The sequence below is a fragment of the Antechinus flavipes genome, chromosome 1, assembly GCF_016432865.1.
Source record: "Antechinus flavipes isolate AdamAnt ecotype Samford, QLD, Australia chromosome 1, AdamAnt_v2, whole genome shotgun sequence".
In the NCBI taxonomy this organism is placed as follows: domain Eukaryota; kingdom Metazoa; phylum Chordata; class Mammalia; order Dasyuromorphia; family Dasyuridae; genus Antechinus; species Antechinus flavipes.
Genome location: NC_067398.1, coordinates 253298423 through 253313439, shown reverse-complemented (window position 1 = coordinate 253313439; position 15017 = coordinate 253298423). Strand labels below are relative to the sequence as shown.

The 15017-nt window shown below is 40.3% G+C and overlaps 1 protein-coding gene across 2 annotated transcripts in view; it reads right to left on the bottom strand.

The window, feature by feature from the left end:
- Positions 1–12346: 12346 nt before the first annotated feature.
- Positions 12347–15017, bottom strand: part of MAD1L1 (mitotic arrest deficient 1 like 1) — an 872812-nt gene continuing 870141 nt past the window's right edge. For both annotated transcript variants that reach the window (XM_052000199.1, XM_052000207.1), the window contains exon 18: positions 12347–13451. In XM_052000199.1, coding sequence (XP_051856159.1) covers positions 13293–13451 — 159 coding nt within the window. In that variant the 3' untranslated portion in view covers positions 12347–13292. The remainder of the gene's footprint in view (positions 13452–15017) is intronic.

Genomic DNA, 15017 nt, shown 5'->3' with positions numbered 1-15017 from the left:
CATAAATCATTAGCATCTCTCTCTCTCTCTCTCTCTCTCTCTATATATATATATATATATATATATATACACACACACACACACACACACACACACACATATGGGAAAAGAAATCACATGTGCAAAAATGTTTGTAGCAGCCCTTTTTGTGGTGGCAAGGAACTGGGAATTGCACGGATGCCTATCACTTGGAATTAGCAGTAAGAAATAAAAAGGGAAATTCCATACTGGGTACTTAATGAATATTTGTTGAATTGAATTGAGGGCCTCCATAGCAATTGCACAGATTAAGGTGGGTGATTTGTGATCTGTACTAGGAAGGGAGGGCCCACTGAAGAGAAATCCATGGTATTGCTAGAGTATTAATGACACCTTGTTCTTTTAGAGCAATTCATGTGGTCTTACATTTGATTCTGATGATGTCTATCTCCACTTCTGATCTTAATTCCAGGATCCCTCTAGCCCTAAGCTTCTCCAACTAATTGCTGGACGCTTGCACCTGAATAGCTCAACATTGATATCAGATTCATCATGTCTGAATAGTTACTTAATGAAAAATTGTTAAATGAAGGATGCCAATTGGTACAGATATTGTCAACAATCATTAACAGAGGAATAAACTAATTCCTGGGGAGTGCTGGAGAGAATGCTTGATTTGAGATATTGGTAAAGTTAGAACTAGGCCTGAAGGCTAGTCAAGTCCAGTATTGTTTTTTTCTTCAGAGAACTATTTTAGAAAGCATGAGGAGAGGTGAGCAAAAGAGTGGAGGCTAGACTACGATTCACATAGACTTCAGTCTCACTTTGTTTCAAAGTCCCTGGGTTCTTCATCAAGATGAAGAAAAGAGAGAGGACTGATACACTAGCATTTCCTTTTCATCCTCCCCAACTCAGGATAGGAGTTATCAATTTTCAAGAAAGCTCAAGGCTCAAGCCATTCTAGTGACTTTTGTGGCAAGCCTGTCTCTGTAGATCATTTGAAGAGCATATCTTTCCAAATGTCATCTCATTTGCCTTTGCCTCTGTGCACTTACAAGTCACTGAATACAAAATCAAATTTGCTCAGTTAATGAAACTTCAAAGGGATGTTGAGTTGAAACATTAAGAAAATTGAAAGGGCTAAGTCTGAGCAGATGTGGCAAGGGGGAGCATATAGTTTTTCTTTTCCCCTTTCCTTCTTCTCTCCCTGTTCATAGATATTTATCAAGTATCAGTTATATTCCTAACACTGTGCTGGGGGCTGGTGATACAAAGACATAAATGAAACATTTCCTGACCTCAAGGAGTTTATTATCTACTGGTTAAGAACTACATCCCCTACAAGCCCCTGTGGAGCAAAATGAGTAATGACACTGTCCCTATGTGGGTTCTTGTTGGATGGGAACGTTTGATAACAGTTTTCTAAGTTTCTTTTTATATAAAAAAAGTTTTTTTTTTCAAATTACATGTAAAATTTTTTAACTTTAACTTTTTAAATTTTTGAGTCCCAAATTCTACTCCCCAAAGTTACAATTAGATATAGATTATACATGTGCAACCATGTAAAAGATTTTCATATTAGCTATATTGTAAAAGAAAATGCAGGCAAAACACACACACACACACACACACACACACACACACACACACACACACGAAAAATAAAGTTAAAAAAGCATTCTTTGATCTGCATTCAAACTCCATCAGATCTTTCTCTGGAGTCAAGTCCTTTGGAATTGTGGTGGATTACTGAATTGCTGAAAAGAGCTAAATCATTGATAATTGACCACTGTATCATATTATTGTTACTGTGTACAATGTTCTCTTGGTTCTGCTCATTTCACTTTGATCAGTTCAGATAAGTCTTTCCAGGTTTTTCTGAAACTATCTTGCTCTTCATTTCTTATAGCATAATTATATTTCAATACAATCCTGTATCATAACTTGTTTAGCCATTCCCCAATTGATGGATATCCCCTCAAATTTCCACCACAAAGATCTGCTAAAATTATTTTTGAACATGTGAGTTCTTTTCGTTTTTGCTTTTTATCTCTTTGGGATTCAGATCTAGTAGGGTTTTTTCTGGGTCAAAGGCTACGCACACTTTTATAGTCCTTTGGCCATATTTCTAATTCCTTGTTTCTAGAAGCGTTTCTGACTCTCCCCTTCCCGAAGTTGAAAACCTGTGATATTCTGGTTTAAGATTTTTCTTTATCACCTTCTTTAATTGAAAATCACCAGTTATGTTTTTATTTTTTAGTTTAGTTATTGACCCTGTTCTACCCCTCCTCTTTTTTTCCTACACAGCCTGCTTGTACCTTTCCCTCCTCAGTCCTCACTTTTTCCCACATTCTCCACCAGCAATTGAATTAATTCTCCTGAGTGTCGCACATGCAGACACCAAAAGGTGTCTTGCAATAAATTTTTATGAACCAATGATTTTGTGTCAAGTTCTTACTTGAACATTTCATTTCTTTGGAGGCACCTTTCTGCTCTGGGGTTCCTGTCTCAGTTGACTGCCTAATTCACAAACAAAGCCCAGACTGACAAACCCAACTCAGTAACCTATGAGGAGGCGAGGCAGGGGGAAAGAAACACCCCCGGGAACAACAAAGACAAATAATAAGAGTAGATGCTGTCAAGCTCAGCCTCTGTTTCCCTCTGGAAACAGCCATGGAGAGGAAGATAGGAAGACAGATTATAGATTTAAGGCTGGAAGAGTCTTTAAAGGACAGAGAATGGAAATTCCTCATTCTACAAACAAGGAACAGATGAGTGCCAGAGGAAGGACTTGACCTGGGGTCTCTCCACTACACCATAATGGTTCCACAGGAATCCTATCTGTGGGGTTAGGAAAGCTCTAATAGGGCTCCTTCTAGGAGATACATATGGTATGAGACTTATAAATGACCCATCCATATAAGTAAAGCTACTCCTACCACCATGAAAGCAAAAAACTGAAATGCAAGAACTCTACAGGATCCTAGAACTCTGGGAAGATTCTGAAGTCAATTCTACAAGGGGAGATTGATTGGCAAGACATTAATGTGTAACAACAACAACAACAAAACTCACTCCTAATTTCCAGGTGATATAATAAGTAAATAATAAGTAATAATGAATAGAATATAAATAAATGAATAGAATAAAAGAAGACAAAGCAGAAATAGAAAAAAATCACCAATCACTACCTGAAAGAGATCTCTGGAAGAAAACTTATGGGAATAGCATAGGCAAGTTTCAAAATTGTCTGGTTCAGCTCCCCATCTACCCTAAGGGCTCTCAGCCTTCCTGAGAAGTCAGAGGGTGGTGACAACCTGTGTTGTGATTGAAGCAGAGTGATACCAGGTGGCAAACTGCATACAATAGCAAGCTGTTTATGTGGTCCCATGTGCACAGTGTTATTTTTGTTACATTATAAAAAGGGGAAAGTCCTTGAAATAAACGGACTCCATTTTCCCACCATCCAGGAGTCCCGCCTCAACACTTCTCCACTAGTAAAGTATATTTTAATCACCCCAGCATGGGGGCTCTAGAAAGCAATGGTATGTCTTCACACCCCAACTTGGGGGCTTTAGAAAGCTGGACACAACATTTGATGACCAAACGAGGGGCTCTAGATGAGGTCCTAGTCGCATCAACTCGACTGACACTATCTGCGAGTTCAGTGGAGAAATCCCCATGACCTGGAAGGGTAAGTATAAAAATAGGCACGCGGGAAGAATTGGTAAGGACTAAAATCTAGTGACTTTTGTTTTTTAACTGAAAAGGAGATGTCTTTTATACCCAGGCTATGATGGAGAATATGGGAAGACAGGGTCCTTCTTGGGAAGGGACTTGCAAAGAGACTCATCAGTGCTTTCAATGTAGTAATGTAGGGTATCTGAAAGCTCATTATTGGCAAAAAGGTAAAGTGAAAGAACAGGGTGAGAGAACAAGACCCCAAATCCCATGTCTGAAATGCAATAAGGGCTCCCACTGGGTGTCGGAGTGTAGAGTGACTCAGGGAAATGAGAAGCAGGCTCGGCTCCAGGGCCCCAGGCAAAAAACACTTGAGGCATGATGGCAGCTGATGTTATACCCAGAGAGTTTTTAAAAGTTCAGTACTCCAACATGACCAGTCAACCGAGAAGCAACCTGATGGGGGAAAGGGATTGCCATCAGGGAGAATAGAGTTATATGCAGCTAGGACTACTGAGATATCCCTTAGAGAGGTGAAATATGTCCCTGCCCTGCCTTGTCTCTTGCCTTTACACACAGTCATTGAACATTTCACCTCCTGAGAGTGCTTACAAAACAGTATCTATCCATACATTGATTTGGGAAACTGGGGAATATGTGGCTAATATCCCAGTCACTAATATAGGTAAACAATGTGTGATCTATCACTCAGGAGAAGTAGTAGTATCAAGCCTCCTGATAACACACTTCTGAAAAGCAATTTGGTGACATTTATCCAGATTTTGATGCTCCTCCAAAAATAAAAGAGGGGGGAGCCACAGGTAACCCTAGAGAACTTCTAAATTTAACTATGGATTAAAAACTTTTTGATTTTTCCTGGAGATGCACTGGCTCCAGCAGACAGGTGGAAGGGGCAGTGTCTGGTGTGAGCAACCCCACTTTCTTTAGATAATCACCAGGTGATGTGGAGAGATCCAGAAAGTGATGAATGGAAGGGACCAGATAGGTTAATTGCTTGGGGGAGAAGATTTTCTTGTATCTGTACAGATGAAGAAGGAATCAGATGGGGGCCAACAAGCCATATTCGCCTTGTCCATCAGAGAGAGCCAGAAAAAGAGAAGACCCTTGAAATAAAGGAAAAGACCCAAGAAACATCAGATAGTTCCATTGCTGACTATGTCCACCACTGAAAGAGCATGGCAGTTAATCTTTGTTATGGCATTTAACTTAAGAACATCAAAAATAATTCTCAAGACTGATGCAAGAATTCAAAACCTGCAGGAATCATTGGATTCCCTAACACACAAAGTGATGGACAATAGATTGATTTTGGACTATCCTTGGCTGCTGAAGGAGGTGTATGTGTGGTTGTGAATTGATAGCTATTTTTTACACCTTCCTTCTGAGACTCATGGAAATCTTCTATAGTATTTTGTTTATTCATATTGTTTGTTATGTTACTGCTTGCTTGCATGATATTACAACTTGCCTGTGTGATTCCTCCCATGGTAACGGATTTAACCACTGGGGTATACCTGCTTCAATTAAAACAAAAGAAAGGGCGAGATGTAGAGGGTCACAGATAGTGGGGGAAACTCTGGGTGAGGTATAAAACCCTTCAGCCCAGAGGGAACCTACTGACAATGTCTGATTCTGCTCCCCATCTCCCCTAAGGGCTCTCAGCCTTTCTGAGAAGTCAGGGGGCGGTGACAACCTGTGCAGAGATTGAAGCAGAGGGATACCAAATGAAAGAGTGATACCAGGTGGCAAACTATATACAATAGCAAGTTGCTTATATGGTCCCACATGGGCAGTGTTGTTTTTGTTACGTTATGAAAAGGAGAAAGTCCTCGAAATAAACAGACTCCATTTTTCCACTATCCTCAGGAGTCCCGCCTCATCACTTCTCCACTAGGATGGTATATCTTAATCACCCCAATGTGGGAGTTCTAGAAAGCAATGGTATATTTTGTCACCTCAACTTGGAGGCTCTAGAAAGCAGGACACAACACAAACTTCCCAGGTTAAGAAGATATTGGAAGCAACAAGAAAAAAAAATTTAAAAATCATGGAACTACAATAAGAATTACACAAAACCTAGCAGCTATTTCATTATTGGACTATGGAGCTTGGAATCCTATATTTCATAAAGTAAAAGAGCTAGGGTAACCTACCCAGAAAAGTAAAGTAGAATTTTAAATGGGAAAAAAAGGACATTTAAAGAGTTTTAGGTTTCTGTGACAAAAACACCAGAACTTAAGAAAAAATTGACATATAATATCCAGGAGAAATATAAAATAAATTAAAGATCAAGTATAAAGGACTCGATAAAATCAGATTATTTACTTCTTATATGTATAAATATTAGCAGAACTCCTATGACTGTAATCATTATTTGGATAATTTGAAAGAAAAACTTAGACTGAGCTGAGTATGAGGAGATGATTCTAAAAAATGAAATTGTATAGAGAGAGCAGAAAAAAATGAGGCATAAGAGATATAGATTGATATAGAAGAAGCTAATGGGGAGAGGTAGTACTGGAACCTTACTCTCACCAGCAATAGGTTAAAGAGAGAACAACATGTATATCCAGGAGGGCATAAAAGTCTTCAAAATTCAGAAGGAAATAAGAGGGTAGGGTTAGAAAATAAAGGATGAACTCTTGGAAGTGTAGGGTAAGAGCAGGATGAATACAGAGAGGCTTGGACAGACTTACATGAACTGATGCTAAGTGAAATGAGCAGAACCAGGAGATCATTATACACTTCAACAACGATACTGTATGAGGATGTATTCTGATGGAAGTGGATTTCTTTGACAAAGAGAAGATCTAATTCAGTTCCAGTTGATCAATGATGGACAGAAGCAGCTACACCCAAAGAAAGAACACTGGGAAATGAATATAAACTGCTTGCATTTTTGTTTTTCTTCCCAGATTATTTTTACCTTCTGAATCCAATTCTTCCTGTGCAATACGAGAATTGTTCAGTTCTGCACACATATAGTATATCTAGGATATACTGTGACATATTTAACACGTATAAGACTGCTATCTAGGGGAGGGGGTTGGGGAAGGAAGAGAAAAGTCGGAACAGAAGTGAGTGCAATGTTGTAAAAAAAATTATCCAGGCATATGTTCTGTCAATAAAAAGTTACAATAAAAAAAATTCTACAAAAAAAAAAAAAAAAGAAAGTGTAAGGTAAGGAATAGGAGGGCAAAGTAGTAGATAGAAGTAAAGGAGAGGAGTGAGGAGGAATAAGGTAAAATTAAGATGAAATGAACAGTGAAAAAAAGTCAAAAGGAGGAAAATACAAAAGTAATTGTGGATTAGAATGTGAATGGAATGAATTTGCCCATAAAATTGAAATAGCAGATTAAAAATTTGAATTCAACAATATGTTGATTTCAGGAAACACTATAAAAATGAAAGACACAAAAAAATAAAAGGCAGTAGAAGAATTTGTTATATAAAAAACAGAGATAGTAATCATGATCGCAGAAAAATTAAAGTTAAAATAAATTTAATCAAAAGAGAAAAATAGAGAAAATATACCATGTGTCAATAACATTATTCAAAATTGCTTTAGACCATTTATAATAACTAGATAGTATAAAATACCCGATTGTGTAACTGCCAAAAAAGACACAGGAACTATATGAACAAAAACATAAAATACTTTTTATACAGTCAGATCTAAATAACTGGAGTAATATTTATTGTTCATGAGTAGATAAAGTCAAATAATTTAAAAAATGACAATTTTACCTACTAATCTATTTATCCAATGTCATCCTAAATAAATTTTTAAAAAAATATTTTACTGAAGTAAAAAATAATAAACTATTTTAAAAGAACAAAGTTTCAGAAACTTCAAAGAAACTAGGGGAAAAAGATGTAAAGGAAGTAGATTCAGCAGAATTAGACTTTAAAACTATCTTAAAAAGTGAAAGCATTGTTGAAGTATAAAATGGATAATGTTGATTATTTTAAATTTAAATTTTCTTGTATAAATATGTAGCCAAGAATAGAAGGAATTCAGAGAATTTAAAAAAAAAATTTCATAGGCACTTTCTCAGATAGGATGTGATTGGGTTGAAACATTGCTGTGGTATAGGAAATGATGAACTGTTTGATTTAGAAAAATATGGAATGACTTGGACTTATGAAGGAAGATGCTAGCCACCTTCAAGGAAACAGATGACAGGTAGAAATAAGCATAGCACAGTTTTACATATACTTGTATAAGTATATATATGAACATATATATATATATATTTATGATGGGGAAGAGAAAGGAAAAAGTAAAGTAAAAAATGCACAGCAGAGAACAAAAGAAAACTTACAAGGAAGCAAAGCTGGACAGCTTTGAAAACAATGTATGGTATTTATTATATAGATTTTCCTGACATAGAAATATATTGTTCTTTACTGAGTTCTCTCATGTTTTGCTATCTATGTGGCAATGTTTTGTTTTTTTCCCTTTTCTTGTTTTTATTTTAATTTAAAATAAAATTTTAAATTTACAAAATAAATCAAATAAAGGAGTTCCCTCTTTTCCAGAGGCAAATCTCTGCATGAATTAAGGGCTGGGAATCTTCCCAGGATAGGGCATATGGAGATTTTCCCTGGTGCTTTGGCATCAGAGTATGTGGACAGGCTGACTTGGGTTCCTTGTGTATAAAGATAGCATAGTGAAAGCTTGGCTCTGCCATTTATTACTGAGTGACTTTGGGCAAATCAATTAGCCTCTCTGGGCCTATTTCCTCATAGTCAAAAGAAAGGATTGGACTAAAAAGTGTTAAGTCAAAGTTTGTGATCTTGAGATCATTAAGATTTGGGACTTGACGTTTTGGATGGATGACAGTCTGACATTAATCACACAGATAAAGGTGATGTAACAGATGTCCTCTGAAAGAGACTTTAGTCTAGACCTTCCTAGGGTGTTGGGAACTCTGCTGAGGCACTAACAGTCTAGCTTTCAAGTGGCAACTGAACCTATCAGAGCGGGACATCTGTATGTGTATGGTGAATGGCTCTAACTGTAGCTCCCTTTTCACTCTGGAAAATGTAAAATTTGCAGAGTACCCCCAGTAAATGCCCAAATGGCTTCTGTGACAGCAGGAACCTATTAGCTGTCATCCATTCTCCATTCATCCATTCGAGCACGGGGAGACAAAGACAGGGAAGAAAAATTCTGCAACTTTCAAAGTGCTTACATTCTATTGGAGGATAAGAGAAAGGAAACAATATGCTTTCAGGTAAGCAAATGTAAAACAAAGTCCTTATTTCTATGGGGGTGGGTGATGGTAAGGGAGCAGGAACAACTAGAGAGATCAAGAAAGGGATGACTCACTTGAGCTGAACCTTGAATGAAGCTAGGTACATCATGCTGAACTTGGAGTCAGAAAAACCCAAATTCACTAGAGTATTTGATTCAGAAAAGTCACTTAACTACTCTGTCACTCATTTCCTTAACTGTAAAACATTAAAAGATTGAGTGTGATGGACGTGAAGTTTCCTCGATTTAGCTCTCAGTCTATGATCTTATCATAAGAGGAAGAAAGGGAAAGCATTCCAAGTCTGCAAAAAATACAAAGGAGGAGACTGAATATCATATTTAGGGAATAACAAGTTATCCCTTTACATTATGGATATATTTTGTATTGTGAATATTGTGAGAATGTAAGTTCCTTGAGTTTAGGAGTTTTGTATCACAAGCACCTGAAAATGTGCCCAGAACATAACAGGTGCTTAATAAATACTTACTGAATGAATACTTTGAATACTTGCCTCAAGAGTAAGAAAAACTCTTCGAATGGCCATAAATATCTCTGCTGGCTACATAGTCAAATTAATCCCTGAAGCGGAGTGTAGTAGGTGTGTTTTATCTTGACTACTTTGCACAGCTGTTTTGAATCTGCACATCTGTTGAGAATTCAGCAGATTTATCATTGCTAACAATTATCAACAGACAGAAGGAAGGTTCCTTTTCCAAGCTGACTGTTTAATTCTTTTATTCAATGCTATGCCTATGGATCTTCCCACAATATTTTCAAAAGAAGTGATTGATTTTGATAAAAAAAAATCTGGTCCCTTACTAAAGGGTATGGAGACATTCCCTCGATCGGAGTAGGGTACAGTCTGTTCTCCTGAAACAAAACGGTGGCCAGAATGTTTTCAAATAGGCGTGTCTTTGGTCAACTGCAACACGTTTCAAAGGCATATGGTACATAAATGATGGGAGATATGGGCTTGCATTGAATGTGGCAGTTTCCAGAAATACTCGTTACATACTAATCATGAGATTAAAAAAAATTGCACATGCTGTCAAAACTGAGCAATGTCAGAATTACGAGCTTGTGAGGTATCTTGACCAATCATCCAGCCTATCACCATGCTTCTATTATACTTGTCCATTATATCCTGTCAACTGCGAGTCCCGTGGGCATGCTTCTTTATCTACCAACAACTCTCCATTATCCAAGCTAGTGGAGGGGAGCTTTAACAACAGAAATATGAAATTATGAATTATGCACCTGGGGTTTTCTCCGTAGCATCTGAATCCTGGAAATGGAGGTCACCTAACCAGAGAGTGGGAGACTGGAAAAAGCAACCTTGCCTTGTGAATTCCGACTGCCCTCCTCAGTGCTCATTCCCCGCTTACCTCTTGCCACCGAGCTACCAGGAGCTCAGCAGAAAGGCAAGCACAGTATGAATAGTGGTGAAGCCTTAAAGAGTACTTTAAGTACTTAAAGCAGTACTTAAAGGCTGCTGCTTCCATAACTGATGTGGCAGAGTGGTAGCCAATGGTTGTCCATCTCAGCTGAGAAGAGGAGAAGACAATGAGTGCAACAAGAGATTTAAGTTGGACGAAAGGAAAAGACATCTACTCAATTGCCTAATAGGGTTGAAGTGGCTTGAAGTCTGAGTCCAGGATTCCAAGTGTAGATCGACATGATACTGATAGAGAGCTTGGGCAGGATGCCATGCTTGCTTCCCCGAGTGGCAGAAGCAAAAGGCGCACAATATTCTGCAAAGAACATCAGTGAGCATCTCCGAGAGGAGATAAGGTGGGACCTGGTCAGCTCAGGCATACAACCATGATTTAATTCTTTCTCCAAATGTCTCCCCATTAGTCAACTGCTCCCCGATAGATCTGGAGTGTTCCCAGGGGCTGCCTTCTCTGAGTGCTCTGGAGAGACCACCTGATAAATGGATATTTCAGTATTCATCTCTTGTCAGCTCCCAGTAGTTGTATATGCCTCCCTCCCACCCCTGTCCTGGTAAGATAGTGGGCTTAGGGTAAACATATTAATTAATTACTTGAGCTCTCTTGTGAGGAGTTAGGAGACAGAGCCCCTGTCTCTGCCTCGTTATTGTGCTGGCAAAGAAATCGCGTGTGTCTGACGTTACGACTCATTTTCTCCATGACTGGCGATGGCGGCCCAGAGTACCACACTGTGCATATAAATCAGGCAATGTTCCCCTGGCATCAAATGCCAGGTAATCCATCTTTAGCTTGGACTTCTGTAAATGGCAAATCTAACTTTGCTTGCTTGCTGGCTGTATTTCCTAGGAAACTCCATTCTTTACTGGCCAAAGACTAGGGGTTTGGGTTAGCCAGAACTGCCCCTTCATTCAAATCTCTCCAGTTTACAGTGGGGCTACGAGGCACTTGGAATCCACTCCCCTCCTGCTGCCTGACTGTTGTCCATAACCAAAATGAGATATACAGCCTTTAACACTAGGGTGAGACTACTCCTGGGGAGCAACGAGAAAAATGCAAAATAACCTAGGGCAGGAATGGATGCTTTGGAAAAGGAGTAGCAGTAGGTAGACCCTGGGGAAAGCAGTGGAGGGATAATAGTAGCCTGCCATCCTGGGAAGTTTTCTGATCTACTGCATGGAGACTGCCAACCCTAATTCAAAAACAATCCAATCTGGATGCATGGATGGGGGTGGTTCCACTTTGCTACTTCATCCTTGCTTAAGTCGACCCAAACTTGGGTTCAGAGAAAAAGACATGCTTCTCCCTAGGCTGATGCTTTTCATGACTTTCAGGAAGGGGTAGGGGAGACAGGATCAGGGTTGGGCAGAGTGGATCCCAGTGGCAGCTGGGCACTCCCCTCCAATGACTCCTGCAGATTCTGCTGGGGACAGAAGAGCTATGTGTTCTCATGTCACAGTGAAATATGGCTTATGAGGAAGCAGCTAGATTAAAAAATAATCTTGGTGTGATGACAGAAGGCATTTGAGCAAGTGAGAAACCTGTGCTAGACCCATTGTATGGTTGTGACTGCTCTCTAGAGTCATTACTTAGCATGGGGAAAATGGGATTTTTTTCTTGAGGGTGCTGACATAGGGCATGCTTCCTTCTTCATGGGAGAATATTTCCTTTTTTTAAAGGGATTTATTTTGCCAGTGCCTCAACTTACCATCCTTGGGAAGCACTGGAGCAAGTGCCCCTGGGAAACTTGGGGTGGAGTGTGGGCAATAGGCTGCCTGCTTTGAGCAAAATGGTGTTCACCCCCAACTACATTTGCCTTAGTTAAGCTTTGGCTAGTTAGAACAGCTACCCTTCCCTATCCCCTCTCTCTGGCCTCCATTAGCTGCTATGTTCCAAATACTGCCTAGGGAAGGGGAAGCAGAAACCCAAGATAAACACACACATGCACCTAGGCAATGCGGGAGGTGTAAGAAAACTTTATTGATATTCGATGACAAACAAAAGCTTCGTTGTAGCACGATGTTTCTCAGATCACCAAGAGGGCCTGTGCTGGAAGAAGAGGAAGATCATGGGGCGGGGGGGGGGGGGGGGGGGAGAGGAGGGAGGGAGGGGGTGGCATAAAGGCAAAGGAAATGAGTCCATACGTCCCTTGGCGGTTGCTCAAGCTCTCAAATCTCTTCTTCCCCTTCCAAGAATCTGGACTGCAGGTCAGAGAGATAAAAACTCAAGGGAGACCTAAGCATCATCTATAAGGCACACTGAAATGAGAGGAAGAGACCTGGCTAGCCAGAAGGACTTATTCAATTTAAGGCAATCATTTGCTGGATCTGGATAAGGTGTCACCTCAATGAGGAGCCTGAAGTAAAGGCCTTGGAGAGTAGCTTGCTGGTGCTGGATCTGTTCCTGAGATGCCTTAGCTGTTGAGGGGCTGCAGGTGTGCTGAGGCTACTGCCTCCAATGTGGTGTTCCCTAAGGAATGGGTTCATAGATGCCATCAATTAGCCTCTGGGGCTATTGCCATCTGTTGGGGCCAAGGAAATAACCCAGGAAGGAGGACGGAGGAAGAGAGGAGGCCCTGGAGATAGCTGTGTGCTCTGCTCTGCAGTAATATCTGGGGAAGCGACAGATGGTGATGTATATATATCAAAAACTAGGGTGACAGGATAAGGTCAAGCTGGACAAGAAAGGATATTTGGGACATTAGTGGGGGAGGAGACAAATGGAATCTGAAAAAAGCAAGGCCATTTGTTCTATCCTTATTCTCTTAAAATCACTTTTAAAATGGGGTATTTTAAACCTTTGAAGTGGGTAAAATGGGGAGGGTATCCAGGGGGTAGCAGGCTAAATCTCTTGTGACTTCTGGGTTGCTTCAGACACTGGAATTCCAACAAGGGAGGCTGGCTTAGGTGATTGTCTGACGACTGAAGAGGTCGAGAGTGACGGAGCTGAGGAACACGGGAATGCTGTCCTGCTGCAGCAGATGGAGGTCAATGAGCTCACGGACAGTATGGGAAAACTCCGTCTCCAGAAGTTGCATCTTGGTTCTTGAAGTGTTAGAGGCCTGCTCAGAAAGGGGAGAGAAAATAAGAAAAGAAAGAGGAAGAGAAGGGAGAGGGAAGGGTAGGTGAGGAGGTTGGCAGAAAGGTGAGATGGGAGAAGACATGAATAAAAAATTAAGAGGTAAAGAGAGGAGATAGGTGAGGGGAGGAGGGAAAATAGGAAGAAAGGAAGTAGAGTTTGGGCAAGCAGAAGAGAAGAGAAAGAAAAGAAGGAGAAGAGGGAGAAGAGAAGGGATGGAAAAGAGAAGTGAGATATAGGAAAGAAAAGGAAGGAGAATAGGAAAGGAGATAAGAGGAAGAACAAGTAGAGAGGATGGAGAAGAGGTAAGGGAGAAAGGAGCCCCAGAGCCACAAAAAAGGAAGGGGAGGAAAGGGAAGAGGATAAGAAAACATGAATAATAAGGAGAGAGGTTGGTGTGCGGAGGAGGAGAGAGGAGAGAAGAAAAGCATATTAGAATGCTGGTAATATCTTTCCTTCCTCTCAGTTGTGATGGAACCCTGCCCTTCCCTCACCACAGAGTCATCATTTGTGTAGATCACAGCCTAATCAAGGTAGCAGTAACCACTGCCAAGCAGGTGTGCAACATGGAGTCTAACTGGACTATTATTATTAAACTTCTGCATTTCCAGGATCTCTAAACAATCCTCCCCCTGGGTGAACCTTGCCTGTATAATGAGTTGCCTAGTAGCAGGAAGGGCATCTAAACTGCCTCAAAAAGGGAAATTGCAGCTTCCAAGGGCTAAAACATTAACACATGCCAATCCAGGCAAGAAACACAAATCTGGGCTGCTCTGGGGAGGTTGCTTCTCTGGGAAGCTGAGCTCAGCCAAAGGAAATGAAATTCATTTCGATTCAATCTATTGGCAGTGGAAGGGACCTTGCAGGATCACCTTGCCCAATCTCTTCAGTTGTCAGAGGAGGAAGCCTGGGCTTGCAAAGGGAATGCATCTAGCCCAAGGTCATACAGCTGTGATTGGTGGTTGAGCCAGAACCAGACTTCAGGATTCCCGACTCCTAGGCCCCTCCATTTTCCTTTAACACACCTTCTCTAAACACTCACTCCTTGCCAAAACCTAGGACTGTTAGCAACTCCACAGATCTGAATGAAGATAACTATATCCCAGGATGCCCTAGGATGTTCTAGGATGCCTAAAGGCAGACATAAGGGGAAGAAGATAAGCTCCACAGCTCTCATCACCAGAGGCATGAACATTTATGTCCCAAGACATAAAACAGCAAATATTTTCCTCTCTTTCATAGAAATGAGTCCCAATAAAATTTCCAATGCCCCGGTGTCTCTTCCCTAGATAAAGCCCAAATTCCTCAGCCTGGCCCTCAGGTTCTCCACAATCTAACCCATACTTATCTTTCTAGATTTCTTTCACTTTTCCCCTTCAAATACTATTGTACTAAAGATATGTCCTTCTATTTCTTGCCCACTTATTGCATTCTAGTTATTGGATGATCCACGTCTGACAGGAAACTCTTTGAAGACAGGCACCATACTAAAATAGATCTTATATCCTATCAATTTGATGTTCTCTCCAACAATGCTGATTACATGCTC